Source organism: Megascapheus bottae, chromosome 14, assembly GCF_031878675.1.
Source record: "Megascapheus bottae isolate mThoBot1 chromosome 14, mThoBot2.hap1, whole genome shotgun sequence".
NCBI lineage: Eukaryota > Metazoa > Chordata > Mammalia > Rodentia > Geomyidae > Megascapheus > Megascapheus bottae.
The window spans coordinates 4,467,812-4,493,637 of NC_143522.1; the positions used below are offsets into that span (position 1 = coordinate 4,467,812).

At 42.8% G+C, this 25,826-nt stretch overlaps 2 protein-coding genes across 2 annotated transcripts in view; both read right to left on the reverse strand.

The window, feature by feature from the left end:
- Wdr89 (WD repeat domain 89) overlaps positions 1-3,556 on the reverse strand; it is a 42,485-nt gene extending 38,929 nt beyond the window's left edge. Inside the window, exon 1 of the mRNA XM_090344249.1 lies at positions 3,500-3,556. The gene's annotated coding sequence lies outside the window, so the exon portion shown is untranslated. The remainder of the gene's footprint in view (positions 1-3,499) is intronic.
- Positions 3,557-11,628: 8,072 nt separating this feature from the next.
- On the reverse strand, positions 11,629-24,931 carry Sgpp1 (sphingosine-1-phosphate phosphatase 1). Its single transcript, XM_090344250.1, has 3 exons — positions 24,108-24,931; positions 17,845-17,934; positions 11,629-13,378 (listed from the first exon to the last, which is right to left on the reverse strand). The coding sequence occupies exons 1-3, from the start codon at positions 24,801-24,803 to the stop codon at positions 12,827-12,829; spliced, it is 1,338 nt and encodes a 445-aa protein (XP_090200376.1). The 5' UTR covers positions 24,804-24,931; the 3' UTR covers positions 11,629-12,826.
- Between the last annotated feature and the right edge of the window lie 895 nt (positions 24,932-25,826).

The following is a 25,826-nucleotide window of genomic DNA, read 5'->3' on the forward strand; positions in this document are numbered from 1 at the left end:
CACGTGCGCATGCGCACGCACACATGAGGATTTGAGCACTGTCCTTGAGTGTTTTTGTTCAAGGCTAGTGTTCTGCCACTTGAGCTACAGCTCCACTTCCTGCTTTTTGGTGGTTAATTGGAGATGAGTTTCATGAACTTTCCTACCCAGGCTGGCTTCAAACTGCAAACCTAGATATCAGCTTCCTGAGTAGCTAGGATAACAAGCGTGAGCCATCTTTATTAAAAATGGTAAAAACAAAAAACAACAACAACAAAAAACCCTTTAAACTCTTCATAAAGAAATTAGACAGAAATGAGCAGTGAACTGAGAAAGGGAGCCCTCAGACTCGTCTGTTATCCCTGTGTTTAGGATATAGAGTAAACAGCACCCTATCTCCCACACAAAAAGGCAGTCAAGGATTAGGAATTGCTAGATGGCATGACAATATGTATTCTCCCAGCTCCAAGTATAAAGGCTACAGATAGGAACCACCAGTGTTGAGTCTTTAGCTACCATTTCCTGTATAGGAAATAGAAGGAAATATTTGTCTCTTTTTCTCTTTACCCCTTTACACTGAAATAAATCTTTGCTAAAACTTTCACCTTGGGAATTCCTCCTTTTGTGAATTTATTAACGTTGATTTTCACATCATATTTTAAGTGACAAGTTTAACAAACAAGTGTTCAAGAAGGGAATCTCTATTTACAATCACTGGGACTTAGTATTTAGAACTTAATCAAAATTAGGCTAAGGGTTTGTATGTCATAGAAACATATTAATTTATGAAATAAAACATTATGTCTATAGAGTCATAGGTTTTTATGTCTATATATTTTATGTTTATATTTCCATTATCATGTCCATAGCATTGGGTATGCAATTATTGAGTCCTCGCTCTTGTAGTCTTTGGATCTAATAGCCACATATTAAGGATACCATGCGCCTTTTATTCCTTAGGTCTTGACTTGTCTCACTCAACATGATTCGCTCTAGATTCATCCACTTCCCTGCGAATGCCATTATTTTATCTTGTCTGTTGGCTATGTAGAATTCTATTGTGTATATATATACCACATTTTCTGTATCCATTCATCTGCAGTAGGGCATCTGGGTTGTTTCCATAGCCTCGCTATTGTGAATAGTGCAGAGATGAACATAGCTGAGCAGGTGTCCTTATCATATCTGAAATGCTTTTTAATGAGTGGGTTTCAAAGCCCTCAGCCACCTTCTAAGTGACAGCACACATAAAGTTGATAAGACTGTATAGAGGTATTAATATTAATGGAAATCCATGCTTTATGTAAAACCTCACAAGGCTATACAGTGAAACTCACTGTGTTCATCTTCCAGGGCACAGTATTCAGTTAAGATGATCTGAAAAGGCGACCATACACTCTCATATTCTAGAAAAGGCAACACTCCAGACAGGAAGTGTCAGTGGTGGCCAGGAAGTAGAGGGGTGTGGTTAGGAGGGAACTGAAAGAACACTGGTTGGAGCAGTCTAACTGTTGTGTTTGTAACTTCATTGTGGATACATCTGTCAAAGCCTATAGAAAAAACTGATAGAAGCTGCGCCTTTGGTTGTTAATGATGGTAGCGTGTTGGCTACCAGAAAGAAATGGACTACACTGGTCGGGAATGGTTGACATAGGCTGTCAGGGTGGAGGGAGGGCATTTGGGAACTCATTGTACTTTTCTTTCAGTTTTACTGTGAATGTAAAAGTGCTATTTTTTTTAGTCTATTTTTTAAATATTTTTATTGTAATTAATAAAAGGGTTACATGATATTTGCCAGATAGAAGGTGCATTAATTCACATACATTGATACCCTTTCACATGTCTTGGTACCCATTACCCTCCCCCCACCCTTTTTAGTCTATTTTTTTGTGCCAGTTCTGGGGCACTATCCTTGGATACTTTTGCTGGCGCTCTGCCACTCTGAGCCACAGCACTACTTCTGGCTTTTTCTGTGTATGTGATACTGAGGAATCCGAACCCAGGGTTTTGGGTATGCATTCTACCACTAGGCCACATTTCCAGCCCCTTAAAAAGTCTATTGTTTTATTAAACTTAAAAAGGTTTTAGCCTGCCAGGTCCTGGTGGTTCATGCCGGTAATCCTAGCTACTCAAGATCTGAGATCTGAGGATCGTGATTTGAAGCCAGCCCTGGCAGGAAAAGTTCATGAGACTCTTATCTCCAATAAACTACTCAGAAAAAAATCCAGAAGGGGCCGGGAGTTGGGCCTAGTGGTTAAAGTGCTTGCCTAGCATGCATGAAGACCTGGGTTCGATTCCTCGGTACCACATATAGAAAAAAGCCAGAAGTGGTGCCGAGGCTCAAGTGGTAGAGCTCTAGCCTTGAGAAAGTCCAAGGACAGTGCTCAGGCCCTGAGCTCAAGCCCAGGACTGGCAAAAAAGAAAAAAAAAAAAAAAGAAAAAAACCCAGAAGTGGCACAGTGGCTCAAGAGGTAGAGCACTGGCCTTGAGCAAAAAAGCTCAGGGGCAGCATCAAGGCCCCAAGTTCAAGCCCCATGACCACCACCACTAACAATAAGAAAATATTGGCTAGTTATAGGTGGCTTGTATTTGTAATCTCAGCTACTCAGGAAGATGACATCTTCAGATCCAGGTTCAAAGCCAGTCAGGGCAAAAAAGTCAGTGAGATTCTTATCTATAATTAAGCAGCAAAAAGCAGGAGATATGGAGGTATGGCTCAAGTCCTACTGTAATTTCATTTCTTTCTTTCTTTCTTTCTTTCTTTCTTTCTTTCTTTCTTTCTTTTTTTCTTTCTTTCTTTCTTTTTGCTAGCCATGGGGCTTGGACTCAGGGCTGAGCACTGTCCTTGGGCTTTCCTTAAGCTAGTGCTCTACCACTTGAGCCACAGTACCACTTCTAGCTTTTTCTGTATATGTGGTACCTAGGAATTGAACCCAGAGCTTCATGCATGTTAGGCAAGCACTCTACCATTAGGCCACGCTCCTGGCCCCCTACTGCAATTTTCTTGAGTAGAGAAGCAGAGTGCTCAAGGCCCTAGGTTTAAGCCCCAGGACTGCCACCAAAAAAAAGGTGAAAAGAGGGCTGGGAAGGTGGTTTAGTGCTAGAGTGCTTGCCTAGCAAGCATGAAGCCCTGGGTTCGATTTTTTAGTGCCACATAAACAGAAAAAGCCAGAAGTAATAGAGTGCTAGCCTTAAGCAAAAGAAGCTCAGGGAAAAGTGCAGGCCCTGAGTTCAAGTCCCAGGACTAGCAAAAAAAAGAAAGGAAGAAAGAAAGAAAGAAAGAAAGAAAGAAAGAAAGAAAGAAAGAAAGAAAGAAGAAACAAAGAAACAAAGAAACAAACAATGGGGGCAGGGAAGAAAAAGGAAAAGAAAATCAGTTTGTTGCATATACCCTTAATACAAATTTAGAACAACACACAAAACAATGTTTCCTATTCAAACAATGTTACTGATTCATTAGAGATATACAATATGCACATCAAATTATGAAAAGTGAGCTGGAAGGACTCAAGATAATTACCTCTGAACAGCAGGAAATGGGAACACGGTCTTGTCTAAAAGATGCCTTAGCTCCTCGGCAATGTCTTCTGTCTTTAAAAGTAATGCTGGTTCTGAGCCAGCCCAGGCACGCAAATCCTCCAGATTCTTATTAACCAGTAAAATGCCAGAAATGGGGGTGTGGCTGAAGTGGGAGAGATGCTGGTTGGCTACAGAAAGCAGAAACCTACTCCAGTCCACCCAAGAGTGCTAGCTCCTCCCCACCACCTCCTGAGGCGCCTCCTGGCCCCTTAGTTAGTGCTCAATATGCAGTTACAATTTCTCCCTAAGAGCATAAAATCTTTGGCCTGTTCTAAACCAATAGAGGCACCTGCATTGTGGAACTGTTGAATGAAGATTGATCTTCATTCAACAAACTTGTATTTAAGGCTTCCATTATAAACATGGTATGCTCCTATAAAAACTTAAAGCCATGGGGCTGGGAGTGCGGCCAAGAGTGCTTACCTAGCATGCATGAAGCCCTAGGTTCGATTCCTTGGTACCACATACACGGAAAAAGTGGGAAGTGGTGCTGTGGCTCAAGTGGTAGAGCGCTAACTTTGAGGAAAGCCCAAGGATCAGGGCCCAGGCCCTGAGTTCAAGCCCTAACACTAGCAAACAAACAAACAAATTTAGAACCAGGATATGCTGGGCATCGGTGGCTTACCTGTGCTCCTGGCTACTGAAGAGGCTGAGATCTGAGGATAGCATGAAAGCTCAAGCAGGAAAGCCTGTGAGACTCCCATTAAAGCTGGAAGTGGAGCTGTGGTTCCAGCCTGAGCAAAAAAACTCAAGGACAGAACCCATGCCACAGATCAAGCTTTAGGACCGGCATAAAAACAAACAAAAACAAAAACCTTGGCAACTTGTATATACGCAGATCTCTTCTGAAAATTTGCAAGGGGCCATCCATCCCTTGTTTCCTAAGATCGGCCCAGTCTTGTTACCACAGATTCCTCCCCCAACTGAAATCTTAGAAAATGGAATACTTTAACCCCATCTTGCTCTTCAGGCATTTGCTCCTTTAAGCCTTTCCCTTCCCTTAAGTGTTCTTTCTTTCTCTCTCTCTCCCTTTCTCTCTGTCTCATATAAACTCTTTGCTTGGCCACTTTATTTTTTGTGTGTCTTCATTCAGTTCTTTGTAGGAAATGCCCAGTTATTCATCTCTGACACCACCCACTGGCAGCAGAAGAGACCAAGCGGGAGCTTGGCCCACACACTGAAAGCAAATAGTCTTCCAGATATTGAATTTAGTTCATGCTCCAAAACTGGTATGCAGGCGTACATGCACATGTGCGCACACACACACACACACACACACACACACACACACACACACAGAGCGTCTGGGTAGTGGCAGCATATTTTCTTCTTTGCCAGTACCACTGGGTCTTTGTCTTTGTTCTGCTATCATTCTTCCATTGGAGACATGCCTCCACTTCAGCAGGTTTTTTTTTTTTTTTTTTTTTTTTTTAATTCAGAGACTAGTTACTATCCCTTAATTTGTGTGTGTGTGTGTGCACGTGCGTGCGTGCATGTGTGTTTTAGTCTAGTGCTTTAACATTTGAGCCACAGCACCACTTTTAGGTTTTTGTGGGTTAATTAGAGATGAGTCTCATACATTTTTCTGCTTTAAATTGGCTTTGAATCACAATCTTCAGAGCTCAGCTTCTTGAGTAGCTAGGTTTATTTTATTTTATTTTTTTTGTCATTCATGGGACCTGTGTGTTTTTCCTCAGCTCTTCACCCCAAGGCTACCGCCCTACCTCTTGAGCCACAGCACCACCTCCAGCCTTTTCTGTTAATGTGGTACTTTTTCTGTTTAGGTGATCTGAGGAATCGAACCCAGTGGTAGAGGAAAGCACTCTACCACTAAGCCACATTCCCGGCCCTTACCTAACTTTTTTCACTCAAGGTTGGCACTCTACTTCTTCAGCCCCAATTCAACTCCAGACTTTTTGCTAGTTAATTGAAAATAGGAGTCTCTAGGATTTGTCTGGGCTGGCTTAGAATTATAATCCTCATATCTCAGCCTCTGAGGTAGCTATGATTACAAGCATGAACCACCAGCACCAGGCATAGATTTAATTTTTTGAGGAGTTTCCATATTGTTTTGCAAACAAAAGACACATTTGCTCTTCTTCTGTCATTTAGTTTTAAAAAAGACTGTGACTGTAATGAGAATATTCATGAAATGAAGTTCCCATTTCTTCCAAATAATTTCAGTGTATTAAAAAACAGCTACAATAAAATTAAAATAAAAAACCCAGCTGACTGAGAGTCTTAAATATCCTTATGCTTTTGAGCACAGCTTATGAAATTAAAAAAAAAATTCCTCTGGCCAGGCTTGGTGGCTCACGCCTATAATCCTAGCTACTCAGGAGGCTGGGCTCAAAAGGACCTAAGACTCTTATCTCCAATTAACCTCTAAAAACTGGGCAGTGGAGCTTCGCTCAAGGGTAGCCTTAAGCTGAAGAGCTCAGGGGCAGTGCCCAGGCCGAGTTCAAGCCTTGTGACCCACAAAAACAAAACAAAACCCACTTGTAGGTTCCTGAGGCCTTCATCCTTACCAGGTAGTGTATATTCTGGCCTGGGTACCCTTTTGTTCTGTTAGTCTAAATGGTGATTCCTGAAGGGACTATTTTCTCCTTTTTCCTTCTTGTGTTTATGTCTAGCAAATAAGCTTTTTTCTTTAAAATTTTTATTGTTTATTGTTATTACAAGGCTGATGAGCAGAGGGGTTACAGCTACTTAAGTCAGGTGAAGAGTACATTTCTTTTTAGACAACGCTACCCCTTTCCTGGCTCTCTCCCCATTTTTCCTTCCTGTTTCCACCCACAAGCTGCATAGTTCATTTTAGGACTATTTCTTGACTGATGAGATCACTGAGGTCTTTGGTGTCCTGCTCCTCATGTTTTGCTTTCTTTTTAAGGAAGAAGTGTCTATGTGTGCTGATTTCAGCTAGAATTCCTGGGTGGGAGGCTGGGCTAGGTAACGCACAGCGGTCACCTTAAACCTCGGGATGTAAGCCCCAGTTAGCACCCATGTAAGCGCTGTTTCTCAAGGATGATTCTCGTGATTTCCTGAGAGTGCTGTATACAAACTTTTCACAAACAGGAAAAGACAACAGCAGGTTGCTTCGAGGACAGGATGTGCTCCAGCAATTCTCTTTCCTCAGTGGACTAAACTTAATTTAGCAAATTACAATGAGACAGATTGAAGCAAAACACAAACTCCAATAAGTTACTAAAAAAAAAAAACAACAACTCTAATCTTTAGATTATCTTTTTGTGCTGGGACTGGGGCTTGAACTCAGGGCCTGAGTACTGTCCTTGGGCTTTCTCAAACCTAGCACTCTACCACTTGAGCCATAGCACCACTTCCAGCTTTTTTCTGTGTATGTGATATCAGAGAATCAAACCCAGGGCTTCATGCATGCTAGACAAACATTCTAGCACTAGGCCACGCACTGGGCCCAGGTTTGGCCTTTTTCCACTCAAGGTTGGCACTCTACCACTTGAGCCATATATTCATTCTGGCTTTTTTTTTTTTTTTCTCTTTTGTGAGTCATGAGGCTTGAACTCTGGGCTTGGGCACTATCCCTGAGCTCTTTGGCTCAAGGTTAACCACCCTTAATAAGCCACAGCCCCACGTCCCCTTTTCTAGTGATTAATTGGAGATAAGAGTCTCACTCTCCTTAGTGCTCAGGCTGGCTTTGAACTGTGATCCTCAGATCTCATTCTCCTGAGTAGCTAGGATTATAGATGTGAGCTACAATGCCCAGCTTCATCTGGCTATTTTTTTTTTTAATTTTGTGAGTCAAGGGGCTTGTATTCTGTGCCTGGGCACTGTCCCTGAGCTCTTCAGCTCAAGGCTACCACCCTACCCCTTGAGCCACAGTCCCACTTTCCATTTTCTAGAGATTAATTGGAAATGAGAGTCTTAGATTCTTTAGTGCCTGGACTGCTTTGAACTGACCCTCAGGTCTCAGTCTCCCGAGTCTCCTAGGAGTCTCTTAGGATTACAGGCGTGAGCCACTATGCCCAGCTCTGGCTTTTTTTTTTTTTTTTTTTTAAATACAAATCTCTTGAACTTTTCTGACCAGGCTGGCCTTGAACAGCAATTTTCAGATTTCAACCTCCTGAGTAGCTAGAATTACAGACTAAGCCACAAGTACCTGGCTAATAACTTGTTCCGTGGGTTAGTTATAAGGTAAATATCTTTTACCTCTAAGTAATATAGATAAGCTAAGAGAAAGCCAAAGCCTCGTTGGTCACTTACACTGAACAGGAAAAGAACAAGTGGTCACTGGTACACTTTGGATATAACCTCACAAATACAGAGCCCCAGAGTTGTCTTCAAGTTCTCAGCCAACACCCTTTCTACACCCACACCGCTTATCAGGTTCCCAGCACCTGAGGTTAGCCAGATTTGTTGTCAGTTCTGATCTCAACCCACAAAGTAAATTTCATGGTCTTTTAAGTATGATGTGATAAAAACTAGTCTCATTAATTCCAATATTCTTCCTAGAGCATGCATGGAGATCACAGGAGTCCTTGAGCCAGGCCCCACTATGGAACATGTTAAGAACCCTGGGCAGCTGGGTCAAAGAAGTCCTTAGCCTTGAGATGGAATTCTTTATTGTCCATAGATAGATATTTGGGATCTTGTTATTTTGCTATTCAACTTTTTGGAAGAGTTTGGAAGTTAGAGAGAATATAACTTTCCACTCAAAGTTCTCCTCCCTTGGAAATCCCCTCTTCTGAATAACTGTGGTTCTAGTAGTCAGGATATCATACCTTTAAAATTCCAGGACTTTTTCATATAAAGCACATAAAATTGCTTTCTTTTCCCTTAATAAGTAAATATTTCTTTTCCTTAAATATCACAGATCTGGCTGGGAGTGTGACTCAAATGGGAGAGCATTTACCTAGCAAGCATAATGCCCTGACTTTAAACCCTAGCACCATTATTTAAAAAAAAAAGGAAAATTAAATCACAGATTTTAAAATCGGAACAATATTTAAATGCAAAGGATGACATTATCTAAAAAGAAAAGTACTCACTATCTGACTTATGTAACTGCAACCACTCTATACATCTCCTTTATGATAACAATTTTTTAAATATTTTAAGTGAACATCAATATAGAACAAAGGAAAAACAAACACCGGATCCTGTCATACTGTGTTGCTTGCTGTAAAGGATGGGCTTTACTTGCCTCACCTCTGTGGGAAACGCACCAAGACTAAAGAGGGCACAGGGCAGGGAAGAACAGTTTCTTCCAGGTTCTCTGGAGCAATGAAAGAATTTGATTTGCATATTGCAGGCAAAATAGCTTTTATAAACACTAGTTTTCAGGCTGAACAGTCAGTACAGTAGTTATCAAAGTACACTTTATCCTGTTCTTAGTTTGCTATTATCAGATATAGATTCTGTATTTGGAGCCAGGGGAGGGACAAATTAGGAAAAGTCCATTGAAGCTTTAAAATGAATGTTTACTTCCTTACATATCCCATTTTTTTTCTATTTCATACAATTTCATATTTCAATTCAAAAAAGCCTCAAGACAGTAATACCTATATACTAACCAAAGAGGTGAAAAACATCTGCAATGAAAACTATAAAACCTTAATAAAACTCAACATGACATTAGAAAATGGAGAAACTTCCCATGCTCATGAACTGGTAGAAATGAGTTGTGAAAACAGACATTGCTAAAAAAGCAGCAGAGTTGGGGAGAGAGGCAGGGAAAGAGACAGCAATAGAGGGTTATTCAGATTTAAAATACATGCATAGCCTGGCACGGTGGCTAATGCCTGTGATCTTAGCTTCTCAGGAGGGTGAGATCTGTGGATCTTGGTTCAAAGCCAGCCCAGGAAGTAAAGACTTGAGAATCTTATCCCCAAGTAAGCACTAGAAAACCTGGAAGTGACCCTGTGGCTTCAGGGGTAGGGTGGTATCCTTGAGCTGAAGAGCTCAAGAGCAGAGCCCAGGCCCAGAGTTCAAGTCCCACAACCAACTAACAATAAAATGCATACATGTCTGAAATACCACGGTGAGTCCTTTAGTACAACTAGTACACACTAAAAACAATTACAAGCTCAGGTGCCAGTGGCTCACTCCTGTCATCCTAACTACTTAGGAGGCTGAGATCTGAGGATCCTGGTTCAAAGCCAGCCAGGGCACAAAAGTCTTTGACTCTTATCTCCAATTAACCACCAGAAGATCGGAAGCGGTGCTGGGGCTCAAGTGGTAAAGCAGTAGCCTTGAGATGAAGAGCTTAGAATTCAGGCTCCAAGACAGGAAAACAAAACAAAACAATCATGAGCGGGGTGCTGGTGGCTCACGCCTATAATACTAGCTACTCAAGAGACTGAGGTCTGAGGATTGTGGTTCAAAGCCAGCCTAGGCACAAAAGTCCATGAAACTTTTAACTACAGTGTCCATAAAAAGCTGGAAGTGATGGGGTACCACCAGCCAGGAGCAGAAAAAGCTAAAGCCCCTGCATTTAATTATTAATACATGAAAATAAAAATGACCTGAGTGCTATTCAGGAGACTGAGATCTGAGGACCCAGGCCCAAAGTCAGCTTGGGCAGGAAAATCTGTGAGATTATCTCAAAAATCCAGAAATGGCCTGGCAAGGTGGCTCACGCCTATAATCTTAGTTTCTCAGGATCCTCAGTTTCTGAGGATCTCAGTTCAAAGCCAGCCCAGGAGTCCATGAGACTCTTATCTCCAATTAACCTCTAGAAAACTGGAAGTGGTTCTGTGGCTCCAGGGGTAGGGTGGTAGCCCTAAGCTGAACAGCTAGGGACATGGCCAAGGCCCAAGAGTTCAAGCCTCACAATGGACACACACACAATCCATGGAGTTGTGTCTCAAATGGTAGAATGTTAGCCTTGAGTAAAAAGCTGTGGACAGCACACAGGCCTTGAGTTCAAGCCACACAAATGGCACCAAAAATAAATAAATAAATAAATAAATAAATAAATAAATGAATATGAAAGTAATAAAGGCTCTGTTGGCTCTGGAATAAGAGGGCTAATGAAGAGTGAATGGGGATGATTACAGTAGTTTATTGATGTATATAAACAGAATGAGGATATCTGTTGAAATTGCTTTAAGAAGAGAGTGGGCTGACACCAGTAAGACAATGCTTGTAAACCAAGCTATTCAGAAAGCTGAGATCTGAGGATCAAGTTTCCAAGCCAGCCTGGGCAGGTTAAGTCCATGAGATTCTCATTTCTAATTAGTCACAAAAATCCAGAAATGGAGATGTGGCTCAAGTGATAGAGTGAGAGCTTTGAGAGAAAAAGTTGAGGGAGAGCATTCAGGACTCATGTTCAAGCTCTAGTAGTAGCACCCCCTCCAAAATAAACTAACTCAGAGAAAAAGCCTATTGGAACAGAAATCTTAGCTGTTATCCAAAATTATCTACCACGTTATACAGAGACAAACACAATAAACAAAAACTACTGAATGATGAATTTGGTTTTTATTTTAAAACACGTTTATCATAGAACTGTCATAAGATGGAAAATGAAACACAAAGAAATAAAGTATTTTCAGATACTTTTTAAGCTACATCTAAAAATTAATAGGACAGCAGAGACACACATTATGGGAGTCCTTAAAATTTAAGTCACTAACCACACATTTTGAAAGAAAAGCTCTTTTCACATTTTCCATCGTACCAATAAGGTTCTAAGGGTGTTGGCTCCTTTTAAACTAGAGGCCAAATTTAGTAGCTTTACTTAAAATGATCAGATTTAGTTTTGCTACAAATTGCCATGCTCCTAATTCTCAATCAGAATTATAAAAATATGAGCTCAAATAGTTAGCTGTTTAAAATAGAAACATCTTGATACTTGTGGATAATCACATAGATATTGCACTAAAATCAGTAATCCCATTCCTGATGCTCATTTACACTGAAAGTCAATTATCCTACTTATGAAAATCAAACTAAATAAATTTAATGTTAACCTAATTATAATCACACTTCAAAACACAAAGGCATAGAGAGAAAAAAATAGTTTGCTACTATACTGCAATTTTCCATTCTGAAATTAACAAAAAGTTGGAAAGAAAATAGGATCTAATACTATTTTTAAATTTTTATAATTTACCTTAAATAGCTAAAGAGTGTGTATTAAATGTTAACACTGGGAAGTCCAAACTTTTCCAAATAATTTAGAAAAATGGTTGTTTCCATATGAAGTTTGTGCACTGTCCCACCTGTAAATTTCCACTATATTTCCACGGAACATCTACCCGCATATAAACAATCCAGACAATGTACAAAAAATATATCTTATTCCTATAACTTACAATGCACAGAAAAATACTTACAAAAATGGAAGTATTTATCCATTTAGCTTTCCAATAAATTAGCAAAAAACTTTATTTAGAAAGAAATGGCAGAATGGGCTAAAGACTAGAGTTAATAAGGGTTGTTTATGTCTATCCCCATTAGTTTGATATATATATATATATATATTTAATATTTGCCCAATATATGTAACTGAAGATAGAGTCTTTTACTATTACATCACAGTATACACTTCTTAACCCAGCAACAAAAGGCACAATTAGCAAGCAATAAAATTCAGTACCTGAATCATTAAACTGATACCCAAAACAGTTGCAACAAAAGTACATTCAACACAGTGTACAGAACTTAAAAAATAAGGAATCCAACACATAATTTGCCTGAAAATTTGGTCCATTAAAAAATACTTCCCATGTTCAGTTCCACGGGTACCATGAAAGGTGATGGCAGTGTAAAAGGAGGCAGGAGATCAGTACATGATGGCAAATGCAGTCTGCAACTCAATTAGGAACTGGTTCCCACAGGAAATAATGTGAACAACATGCCTGTACTAATTCCAAATACACAGGCACAACTGTATATTGTTACTGATTTTATAATACACCTCCACAGTTCAAACAAAACTTAGGCATATTATTTCATATATAACATATATTAGAGATATAATTGTATATTATGTACTTTAATATATATTATATGTAACTTGAACTCATAATAATGCAAAACTCTCCAAACATTACAGGAACATTTTAAATGGATTATCGTTTTCTCAGTATTCCAGTAGCTCAGCTCACCTAAAACACTATCTGGATGTGCAATAATAAACTGCACTGACTCTTAAGAATTTACTTAAATAACTCTTTTAAGTTAAATTCTTCTAAAAGTCTTAGTCTGGTTTGACTGTGACCTAAAGTATATTTTTAGATATCGGTAACTGATAGCCTCCTTTCATAGCATACAAAATATTTCCCCATCAAGAGATCCCAATAAAGAAAAATATGTAGGGAACAAAAAATGTGATGGAAAAACCCACCATTCCATAGGTTATATACCGATAGGGAAGTTCAACTTCCATGTGCTGTCTTGCTTTTCGAATATCATCACATGGTATATTGAAGATTTTACAGGCCAGAGGAATGGTAGTCTTTTTCATGGTATCTCTGACTACGAGTACGAATACCATTCCTATGAGGACCCGTAGTATGGCTTTCCCCAACAGCATTACAGTAATGGGGGGCCTAGCTAAAGGCAGAATGTCTAGAGGAGGGTCTAACATTAGACCCACGCTATGACTGACATGAGAGCCACAGGCAATTCCAGCACCACTTCCAAGAATCTCAGCTGTGTCTCCTCGGGATGTGCTCCAGGTGTCAAGTGTGAAAGAAAAGATCCCCAGAGCTAAATGAAGCCCAATGATGATTAATGGAGCATATTTGTGAGTTTGGTTGAAGTTGTCGATCAGGTCCACAAATGGATAGAAGACAGCTAAAATTAAAATGGTATATAGGAATCCAGCGATAATGTCCTGAGAAAAGATCAAAGTACAATTGTTTAGTATACCATTTGTAGACTTTAAAAGTAGTATATATTTTGCATGTCTAATGTTGAATAGACTCAAGATTTACAAAGTCAAATTCTCGAAATAAACTTTATGAACTGACCATGTAATAGGCACTAAGACTAGTAATGACAATTATTTGCTGTAGTAAAGTTTCATTTTAGTGGCAAGGACTGATGTCATGTAAGTGAGAAAGCAGATGAGTACTATAGGTTCAGATAGCTGTAAATGTTTGAAGGAACTAGAATGGGACTAAGAATTGTTGACATGAAGGACCCTATTATAGTGTTACGGAAGCCTGTCAGACAAGGTGACACTTAAGCCAAGATCTGCTGGGAACAGGAGCTAGCCCTATCTCTAGAGGCAAGGTCCTTATCGCAGAAAAGATGTGGTGAGTTTAGGAAACAGACTGTGAAGCAACTCGTGAGAGTGTATGAAACAAGGTCAAGGACATAGGCTCTTCTAGGTCAGGGAAATAGTTTAGACTTTATTTCAAAAGTGACAGAGAAAATCAGGTGTTGGTGGTTTATGCCTGTATTTCTAGCTACTCAGGAGACTGAGATCTGAGGATTGGGGTTCAAAGCCAGCCTAGACAGCAAAGTCCATGAGACTTTCATCTCCAATTCACCACCAGAAAATTAGAAGTGGTGCTGTGGCTCAAAGTGGTACAGTGCTATCCCTGGATAAAAGGAGCTTAGGGATAGCACTCACAGTTCAAGCCCCATGACTGACCAAAAAGAAAGTAAGTGATAGGAAGCCAGAGGTGATGACACATGCCTGTGATCTCTGTACTGGCAGAAGAAACTCAAGACGCTCTTGCCCCATACTCTGAGGTGAACGGGGATTAGGTGTGTACTATTACATCCACCTACAACAATATGGCAACTTCTTTTTTTTTGAGGTGCTTGAGTTTGAACTCAAGGTCTCATGCTTGCTAAGCAGGCACTCAACTCTACCACTGAACCACATCCTTAGCCTAATAGTATCTTCTTAAAAATGAACACGGTAGTTGTTTCCTTCTTTCTAATTATCCATAGAGTCTGCCTGTGCTTAGAATTATCTGTTCTTTTATTTATGTATTAATTAATTAATTAATTTTGGGTCGGTCATGGCACTTGAACCTTATCTGTTCTTTTATGTATTCGAGAACTTATCCATGAAATTATACTGCAAGTCTAATGTTTTAAATTTTTAGTTCACACGAATCAGAAAAACCTAAACTGAAATTGACAGTCATTAAGTAATTTGATAAAAATGAGTGTCTATGCTTCAGAATTAACACTTTATTAAGATACAGAACATTCTTTTCTCAACAACTTTCCCTTCCACTCAATACTATGAATAGATTTTTAATCTTCCTTCCTTCCCTTCTTTTTTATTTTTGCCAGTCCTGGGGCTTGAATGCAAGGCCTGGGCTCTGCCACTTGAGCCACAGCACCACTTCTAGCCTTTCTGTTTATGTGATACTGAGGAATTGAACCCAAGGCTTCATGAATGCTAGGTAAGCACTCTACCACTAACGTCACATTCCCACATTCCCAGTCCTTTCTTCCTCCCTCCCTTCCTTCTTTCCCCACCCCTCTTTTGTTTTCTTTTTCCTGGCAGTCACAGGGCTTGAATTCAGGGTCTGGGTACTGTCCCTGAGCTTTTTTTTTTTTTTTTTTTTTTGATGGGTCATGGGGCTTGAACTTGGCTTGGGTGCTATCCCAGAGCTCTTCAGCACAAGGATACCGCCCTATCCCTAACCCTGGGATTGGGCATTGTCCCCGACCTCTTCAGTTCGAAGGCTTCCGCCCTACCCTTGATCCAAGCCCTACTTCCTGTTTTCTAGAGGTAAATTGGAGATAAGAGTCTCAGGTCCTTTTGTGCCTGGGCTGGCTTAGAACGTTAATCCTCAGATCAAGCCTCTTGAGTAGCCAGGATTACAGGCATGAGCCAACCCAGCTGTCCTTGAGCTTTTTTACTCAAGAGCTCTGCTTCGGGTTTTGTGGTGGCTAGCTGGAGATAAGAATCTCATGAACTTGGTGGGAGTTTGGCCTAGTGGTAGAGTGCTTGCCTCACATGCACAAAGACCTGGGTTCAATTCCTCGGTACATAGAAAAAGTCAGAAATGGTGCTGTGGCTCAAGTGGTAGAGCTCTAGCCTTGAGAAAGCCCAAGGACAGTGCTTAGGCCATAAGTTCAAGCCCCAGTACTGGCAAAAAACAAAAAGAATCTCATGGACTTTTTTGCTCAGGTTGGCTTTGACTGAATGCAATTCTCAGATCTCAGCCTCCTGAGCAGCTAGGATTACAGGTGTGAGCCACCAGCACCTGATTAAAAGAAAAATGTAATAAATACTCACTGTAGAAAAACTAAGAAAATACAAATTAAACAATAATAGTTATATTACCCAGCAATTATCACCTCAAAACTCAATGTTCTCTGTGCTAGACTTTTTCTCTATATCATGTTTTGGTTTGAATTTTGCTTCTTGTTACAAAAATATAATTGGTACCAAGCACTGATGGCTCATGCCTGCAATCCTAGCTACTCAGAAGGATGAGACCTGAGGATTGCCTGAACAGGAAAGTTCATGAGACTCTTAATCTTCAATAAACTACTCAGAAAAGACTAGAAGTGGCACTGTAGCTCAAGTGGAGCACTAGGCTCAGGGACTGTAACCAAGCCCTAGGTTCAAGTCCCAGGACCAGAAAACAAACAAAAATAGACAGACAGACAGACAGACAGAAGGAATGACTGACAGACCAGATTAGATAGACAGATAGATAGATAGATGCATTGATAGCTAAACAGATAGATACAACAGATGGATGGATACATAAGGATAGATACACATACACACATACACACATACATACATACATACATAGATGAGTGGAATTGGCCAGGTGCTGGTGGCTCACTCTTGTAATCCTAGCTACTCAGGAGGCTGAGATCTGAGGACTGAGGTTCAAGCCAGCCTGGGCAGAAAAAAATCCATTGAGACTCATCTATAAGCCAAAAAACATTGAAGTGAAGGTATGGTACTTAGGTGATAGAGAATAAGCCATGAGAGAAAATGATGAGCAAAAGCACCTCAGTTCAAGCCCCAGTACCCACACCAAAAAAAAAAAAAAAAAAAAAAAAATCACTGAGATGTGGTCAATGCATGAAGCAGGCTAGAACTAAAATGTCAATAGGGACAGAGGATGAGAAGAGTAAGAGTGATTATAAGTAACAGCGTGGTCCCTATGTTTTCAAAACTGAATTGCATGCTCAAATCAAATACCCTAAACATTTTTTTATGAAAAAAGTAGTTTCATATATAAGTAAAAATGGCACTAGCAAAGTTTAAGCCCATGTGCTTTCTTGTCAATAAGCCTTAACTGACTCTTGGGGCGCTCCCTGGTTTTTAGACACATAAACAGGAGAAACATAAAACAGATGCTGAAGGAAAATAAAACTGGGCTGGATACCAGTGGCTCACACCTGTAATCCTAGCTATTCAGGAGGCTAAGATCTAAGGACTGAGGTTTGAAGTCAGCGGGGTTAGAAAAGTACCCACGAGACTCTTATCTCAATTAACCCCTCAAAAAGAAACACACACCCTTCCCATCCCCCCAAAAAGTGGAGCTGAGGCTCAAAGTGATAGGGCACTAGCCTTGAGCAAAAAAAACTCAGGCACAATACCCCAAGGCATGTGTTCAAGTCTCACAATTGACAAGAAAAAGAAAAACAGGACAAAAAGAAGGCTGAACTAGAAGAATGAACAAGCCAGGTGCTGGTATCTTATGCCTGTAATTCTAACTACTTAGGAGACTGAGGTCTGAGGACTGAGGTGTGAAGCCAGTTTGGGCAAGATAGTCTGAGAGACTCTAATCTCCAATTAACCAGCAAAAAACTGAAAGTGGAGGTGTGGCTCAAGTGGTAAAGCAACAGCCTTGAGTGGAAAAGCAAAGCAAGAGCTTGAAACCTCAGGACTGGCAAAATGAAAATAAATAATGAACAAGTCTAGTACTGGTAGCTCACACCTGTAATCCTAGCTACTCAGGAGACTGAGATCTGAGGATCTAGGTTCAAAGCCAGCCTGGGCATGAAAGACAATGAGACTCATCTTCAATGAATCACTAGAAAACCAGAACTAGTGCTGTGGCTCAGTGATAGCCTTGAGCTGAAGAGCTCAAGGACAGCACCCAGGCCCAGAGTTCAAGCCATATGACTGACCAAAAAAGGCTATCCTTAGACTATTTGGCTACTATGACTGCTAAAAACTCTCTCTGAATGAAATATGTGATTATTACATTATGTCACAAGTCTTCATGTTTTCATGTTTATAGTTCTGCAACACAAAGACTTACAACAATTACACTTTTCAATTTATATCAACTTATAAAATTTTCTATCAATGTCACAAAATAAAGTGAAGCAATAAGGATAAAAGGCTTTTCTTACCAGAATGGAGTGCATGCCCATGTAAATTCTGCTTATGCAGACTAGAGAACACCAGCACGGGATGAGGATCAACCCATACAGGAGTGGATACTAGGGGAGAAAAGCAAAGTAATTTAAACAAACCTGGAGACAATCAGGCACATAAAACAACCAATTGCTCTACTATAAAATTTCAGGATTTCTATGCTCAGAACCTAAGTCTAAGCACCACACATTTCAGGTATTAATGAAGTACTTTTGCAAGGATGAATAAGTGGATGAAATCTTGTTTTAACATTCTTCTAAGGGTGAATTGGGTCTCTTCTGCTTGTACACTACAGATGGAGGACAGATAGAAGACATTATTTTAATATGGTCTAAGATGAATGAGCGTCTGAATAGCCCCTGAACCTGATCCCCCCAAAAGTCTGTTCTTCCCTTGAGGAGGACAGGGGATTATTATCTTTTCTTCCATCAGTGACTCAGCTACCTCCTCTCCTCATTGAAGGGAACACTTTGTAACTAGCTCTTTACTAAAATTTCAAATGATAATCTTATGGAGAAAACTTCTGGTGGGACACTAGGGGTAGAAACCATAAAAAGGAAAAAGTACAGAATACCTTGCTATCAAAGTCACCTGTGGGGGGCTGGGAGTTTGGCCTAGCAGTAGAGTGCTTGCCTAGCATGCATGAAGACCCAGGTTTGATTCCTTGGTACCACATACATAGAAAAAGCGGTTCTGTGGCTCAAGTGGCAGAGCTCTAGCCTTGAGAAAACCCAAGCTAAGGCTCTGAGTTCAAGTCCTATAACTAGAAAAATCAAAAAAAAAAAAAAAAAAGAAAGTAAGTCACCTGTGGAAGAGTGGATTTTGAGTGTCCTGAGATTAGAGGAGGAAAAGAAATAGATGGACACAATAATCACAGATTACCACAAATTTCTCAATGAAATTGGAGCTAAAGTGGTTGGACAAGTAGAGTTGGAAGGAAGGAGCTAAGGGAGTAAAAAGATGAGAACAAAAATTTACAAGCCCTTCAAATTGTTTTCAAATACATGAAAAGCTTTCCAAAGCCTAATGGATTACTTGATGTCCTCGTTGTATCACTGGGCATCGAAGGCAGGGCCTACTACTAAGTCACACTCCAGATACTTTTAATTTCATACCATTATCTAATGTTGTCACTGCACGTCCTTGATAAGAGGAAAACTGCTCTCAGTGTTTCCTTCAGTTACTCTAGAAAGCAGCTTTATTCTTCCTGATAATGCTTTACTAAACTCCTTTATATAAGTGGCAATTATTTTGTAAATTGTAACATGTGCCACTCGCATTCATTGACACTTGTGTAAAGAGTTAAAAAAAATGACTTGCAATTAATTGGAGATAAAAAGTCACACAGAATTTCCTGCCCAGGTTAGCTTCAGATCCTCAGATCTCAGCCTCCAGAATAAGTAGGATAACAGCCATGAGCCACACAGCTAGAAAGAGAAATTTATTTTAAAGAATTTGTCCAGCAGGGCACAAGGGGCTCACGCCTGTAATCCTAGCTACTCAGAAGGCTGAGATCTGAGGATCCAGGTTCAAAGCCAGCCTGGGCAAAAAAGTTCGTGAGACTCGTATCTCCAATTAACCATAAAAAAACCAGAAGTGGTACTGTGGCTCAAAGTGGTAGAGCGGAGCTGAAGAGTTCAGGGACAGTGCCCAGGCCCAGAGTTCAAGCCCCACAATCATAAGCCAAAGCTTATGTATGAAGGCCTCTGTGGCAGAATTCCCCCTTCCCTAGAGGAAGTCAGTCCTATTTCTTTGAAAATCTTTAAATAACTGGGTAAGGTTCACCCATGTTATGGAGGGTGACTTTCTTTAGTCAAAGTCTACTTTAAATCTAAATGCTAATTTTGTCTAAAAAGTATCTTCAGATTAGTATCTAGACTAGAGTTCACCTGAAATCTAAAAACTATGGCCTAGACAAGGTGACAAAATTAGGCATCACACATAGTATTAAAAACAGATACCTGCGCCGGGAGTTTGACCTAGTGGTAAGAGTGCTGGCCTAACATGCACGAAAAGCCAGGTTCAATTCCTCAGTACCATATACTTAGGGGAAAAAAAAAAAGCCACAAGTAGTTCTGTGGCTCAAGTGGTAAAGTCCTAGTCTTGAGCCAAAGAAGCTCAGGGACAGTGCCCAGGCCCTGAGTTCAAGCCTCAGGACTGGTAAAAAAACAAACAAACAAAAGCTTGCCTTTTTTTTTTAATTTTTATTTTTGCCACTCCTGGGGCTTGAACTCAGGGCCTGGGCACTGTCCCTGAGCTTCTTTGGCTCAAGACTAGTACTCTACCACTTGAGTCACAGCACTACTTCCAGCTTTTTCTGTTTATGTGGTACTGAGGAATGGAACCCAGGGCCTTATGCATGCTAGGTAAGCACTCCACTACTAAGCCACATTCCCAGCCCAGCAATGGCATTTTCTAAGGGTTTTTGCCTTTCATCTATAGGTTTTGGTACTTTCCTCACATAGCTCTTCCTGTGAGAGACTGAAAGTGCTGACTACTTTCCTTCTCTAGAAACAGGGTCTCATTTCCTTTCACTTCTGGTTTCCGCCTACAGTGTATTCTTCTCATATTTTCTAATCTTCCAGTCTCTTCTGGAAACTTCCCCAAGTAAAGCCTGCAGTGTGGACTCAAGGGCACCTCCCACTATGTGAGCCTGCTTGTTTAACCACTCCTACCGAATGCAGCCATGGACAGACACTTGGCTGGGGCAAAACAGCTGTGGTATCTGGGCTGAGCCAATCAGATTCTTTTTGATCTAGCAGTAATTTACCTATAAATAATATAAAACAGGTGTGGTGCAGACATGGACATGCCAAAACAGAGAGAAAGAAATATGAATGAGACTGCAATCCCAGTGACAGTAGACTATTGGCATCAGTTCTAGTCACATCTAACTCTGATTCCTCAGGAGACCCTGCCACTTGCTCTTGCCCTTGCCTTCTATGGCATGCCCCCACTCTTCTGCAAATACATTTCTTCTTGTTGTTAACCTACTCCAGATGTATTTACTATGAAGCCCCCCCCCACCATGCCCTTTATTAAATGTTCTCCAAGGTATCTTCTTACCTCACCAATGGATACTTGTCAGATTTTCTCTATCCATTATTTTATTTATTTATTCTTTCATTGCCAATCCTGGGGTTTAATCTCAGGGCCTGGATACTGTCCTTGGACACTTTTCTTCTTTTTTGCTCAAGGCTAGTGCTCTACCACTTGAGCCACAGCACCATTTCTGCCTTTTTCTGAGTATGTGGTATTGAGGAATCGAACCCAGGTCTTTGTGCTCTATCACTAGGCCAAACTCCCAGCCCCCATAATGCTATTTGAAGCATGTCCACTGTGAACTATGACCTCAGGTGCTACCCTTTCTTTTCTCTTAATTTCATAATCCACTTTGTGCAGGAACAGACACTCACATAAAGAATAGTTAAGGTGGGCTGGGAGTTTGGCCTAGTGGTAGAGTGTTTGCCTAGCATGCACAAAGACCCAGGTTCGATTCCTGGGTACCACATACATAGCAAAAGCCAAAAGTGGTACTGTGGCTTGAATGCTAGAGCTCTAACCTTGAGAAAGCCAAAGGATAGTCAGTGCTCAGGCCCTGAGTTCAAGTACTAGGACTGGGGGAGGGCGGGGAGGAAAAGCCAGAAGTGGTGCTGTGGCTCAAGTAGTAGAGCTCTAGCCTTGAGGAAAAAGCCCAAGGACAGTGCTCAGGCCCTGAGTTCATGCCCCAGGACTGGTAACAAACAAACAAAAAGGAAAGGAAAGCCATTCCAAGATTAATTCTAACGTAACTGGTCAGTTTCCAGATCTGTAAAACGACCTGATAACTTCTATCTTATTCAGCTCACATATCTAAAAATACATGACACACACATTTCCTACTAACTGCTTTAAAAATTACAAGGTAAGCTTCTTTTGATCATTCAAATAATACTAGGATGTTAGAATATTGATATCTACATCCTAGAAACGATTCAATGAAACTACTCACTTCCTGTTAACATGTTCTCCATTAAGGTGAAAACACTTTAAAAAAAAAAAGAACAAAAACTAAGATTGTTAATATTAAGAGCATACAACATACTTACTGAGGAGGCACTGCAAAAGGTCTCTCTATCTTAAAATCTTGAACATCCCATGGAAATATAAGAAACATCAACAATTAACTAGTAAGCACAGCTCCCTACTCCACTGCTAGGGATGGGCTTGGCCCAATGCAAGGCAGATGCCTAGCACTGAGATCCACCCCAGCGTTATCAGCCTCAAGTTGTGAAATATTTGGAGTAAATGAAATTCTGAGATATTGAATTTATTGTGTAAAATAGGTAGCACATGCCAGGTGTGGTGGCACAAGCCAGGCATGTCACCACATGCATGTACTCCAGCAAAAGGACTGAGAGTTTGGAGCCAGCCTGGGTGGACTACAGAGCAAGTTCTGCCAGCCTGAGATGTAATATTTTATCTTATAACCAAATGAAACAAAAAAGAGAAAGAAACAGCTTTACAACATAGATGTCACTATACATCTATCTCCCTTGATTAAGTAGTAAAATAAACACCTTTCCTTGATACTCTTCCCTTGAAATTCTGGTTTTTCATTGTGTATGTGCCATATTTTCTAGGCTAGTAAAAGTGAGATGTACTTATACACAGCACTATGCCTGAGAATAAAGTCTGACCTCTACTGAAATGGAATATAAGTACAGTAAAATTACCATAATGAGTGCAAGTTCCTCAATGTAAGACAAAAATATTGAGGAAATCTGTTTTCTGTAGATTCTTCATAATTATGTAATTTACTTCTAAGAGACTGGTCCCCAAGACTAACAGATTTTACAGTTTAAGACAGATAAAGGGGCCCAGGAGTCTAGCCTAGTGGTAGACTAGGTAGCATGCACAAAGACTAGAGTTCAATTCCCTGGTACCACAGACATAGAAAAAGCCAGAAGTGGTGCTGTGGCTCAAGTGGTAGAGCTCTAGCCTTGAGAAAGCCCAAGGACAGTGGTTAGGCCCTGAATTCAAGCCCCAGGACTGGAGAAAAACAAAACAAAACAAAAACAAAAACACCTCACCCCTGGAACTATGCAATTTGTGGGCAGGGACCAGAGAGGGGAACTGGGGAAAAGTACAGGAAGGGGTGACCTTGTTCAAAAGAGAAATGTATGCATTACTTGAATGATAACCCCTCTAACACCGTAAGAATAACAATAACATTATATTTAAAAACAAAACAAAACACCTTGCTGCAGCAGCTTAAGCCTGTAATCCTAGCTACTTGGGAGGCTGAGATCGGAGGACCGTGGTTGGAAGCCAGCCCTGGCAGGAAGGCCTGTGAGACTCTTTTTACCTCCAATTAAGTACAACAAAAAGCTGCAAATGGAAATGTGGCTCAAATGGTAGAGCACTAGCCTTGAGAGAAAAACAAAAACTCAGGCCCTGAGTTCAAGCCCCAGGACCAACTAACTCTCCCCCCACCCACCCTGACTGTCAATCATCGGTCTACATTTGCCTTGTTTATTTATTTATTTATTTATTTAGGTAAACCTGCCGGGCTAATCAAAGAACCCTAGCTGTAAGATAAACTTCTTTAAATCGCACGGTTTTATCGTTACCGCGACAACACTACCGTGTGGGCTCCACACTGAAATTCCACACACCGGGTGACCCAGAGAGGATCAAGTTTTTCGTCTCTCAGCAAATGAAACCACCCTTAAAAAAGCAGGGCTCGGGCCGCGGCTCCATAAACTCCCAAGAAGAGCAGCTCTGCTTTAAAATTCCTTCCTCCCCAGCTTCGGAAGCAGCTCACTACCACGGTGTTGTAAATACCATCTCTTCACAAAGCCGAGGGGCTTTAACGCTACTCCAGGGACACAATCCGTTTGGGAGAAGGCAACAGCTGCGGGGGGTGGGATGGGGGGGTGGAGGGGGCGGTAAGGGAGCCTTGATTACCAAGCGATTAATTTGAAGAAAAAATAACAAGTCATTTTCACGGTGCAGGCAAAGCAAGAAGTTAAAAAGAGTTTAGACTGCACGCAAAGCGTTCCCTCGGGGTCCCCAACAGGACGGGTCGGCTATCGGATGTTCCCCATCATATTTGATTTCTCCCCCCTCCCCGGATAAGGTCTGTACCGAAGGGTGTTTTTTATTATTTTGGCGGGGCGAAGCCTCGTGAAACCGTCCGGAGACAGGGGAAACCCGGGGTCTCGAACTTGCGTGGGGCGGCGGCGGCGGCGCTTACCTGCCAGCGGCCATAGGTGAGGAGGACCATGGCGATGGGGATGGCGGTGCCGGACATGGCATGGGTGGAAGGCATGCTGTACTCGGAGTTGTATAAGACTTCCAACTTGACGACGGGCGGCGAGGCGGGCCGCGGCCAGCGGATGATGTCCTTGGTGCACTGGCCCAGGTACATGACCAGCACCCAGATGACCACGAGCTTGCGGCCCACCACGGCGTCCAGGTTCCACAGCCAGAAGGGGAAGAAGATGATGTAGAAGAGCTCGTTCCCCAGCTCCGTGCCGAAGGCAAACAGGTAGTAGAGGGGCCAGTTGTTCACGCGGGCTGCCTGGCCCTCCTCACCCGTCAGCGAGTTGCGGCGCGGGGAGCCCACGCGGTGCGCCTGGGCCGGGCCCGGCTCGGCCGCCAGCCCGTTCCGCACGCCGTTGGGGGCGCCGCCGCCCGCCGCCTTGGCGGCGCACGGATTGCGGTCGTGGCCCGGCGGCTGCGGGCCTCCGGCCGTCCCCGGCGACCACCCCCGCCGCCGCGCGTCCCCGGGGAGCGGCGCCTCCGCCGGCCCATCTTCCTCCCTCGGCTGGTCGGCGGAGCGGCTCGGCGGCGGCGCCGCCTCCACCCCGCACAGACGCTGGAAACGGGCCACTTTCTGCGGCTCCTGCAGACGGCCGGCCAGCTGAACGAGTTGTTGCCTCAGCGACATGCTAACGGGACCCGCGGGGACGGCGAGCCGGGCCCGAACGCAGCCCCGAACCGTCTCCGCGCGCCGGGCCGAGCAGGGAGGGGGTCAAGCCGCACCTCGCTGTCCAAGCGCTCGCCCGAGTCCCGCCGGTGACGGCGCCACAGGCCGCAGCGGCCGCCGCGCGCCCCTCCTCCGCCGCGCCCCTCCCGCCCGGCGCGCCCCCGCTCGCGCGCCCCGCCGGCCCGCCTCCTCGCCGCGCGCCGCCGCCGCCGCCGCGCGCCCCTCCCGCCCGGCGCGCTCCCGCCCGCAGCCTCCGCGCGCGCCCGCGCTCTGCCCCGCCCCGCCCCGCCCCCCACCGCGGTCGGGTCAGCCCCCGCCACCGGCGGGCGGCGGACGTGTGGTTCCTCCAGTAACCACCGCCAGGCGTCGCGGCGTTCGGCGGCGGGCGGGGTGCCCCGGGCCCCCTTCCTCCATCCTCATCCCTGCTTCCTCCGCCAGGCCGCGAGGGCCCATTAGGAGAGGCGACAGTTCTGGCACCCTCCTTCCGCAGTTGCTGGTGACCGAGCAGTGGGACGTGGTGTTTGGCACGGAACCAAGTGGGGAATGATGGATGGAGGCGAGGTAAATACCGTGCCCGGAATCGGTCGACTCCAGTCATTAGCAAATAATTACAGAGCTGATGTCCGGAAAGCCACGTGCCAATTGACCGGAGATGGCAAGATTAGATGTAGATACCAAGAGCCAGCCAGGAGATAGAAGCAGTGAACAGCTGCCAGAGAGAACCCAGAGCCCTGCGCTGGTGACCACACCTGTAATCCCAGCTACGCAGGAGGCTGAGATCTGAGGATCCGGGCTTCAAAGCCATCCGGGGCAGGAACGTCTGTGAGACTCAGAGAAAGCAAGAAGTGACGTTATGGATCGAGCGGTAGAGGGCCAGCCTTGACCACAGAGAGGCCCAGGGGACAGCGTCCTGGCGCTGGGTTCACCTGGGACCACCAAGAAAGAAGAAAGGAGAGGGAGAAAGGAAGGAAGGGAGGGAAAGAG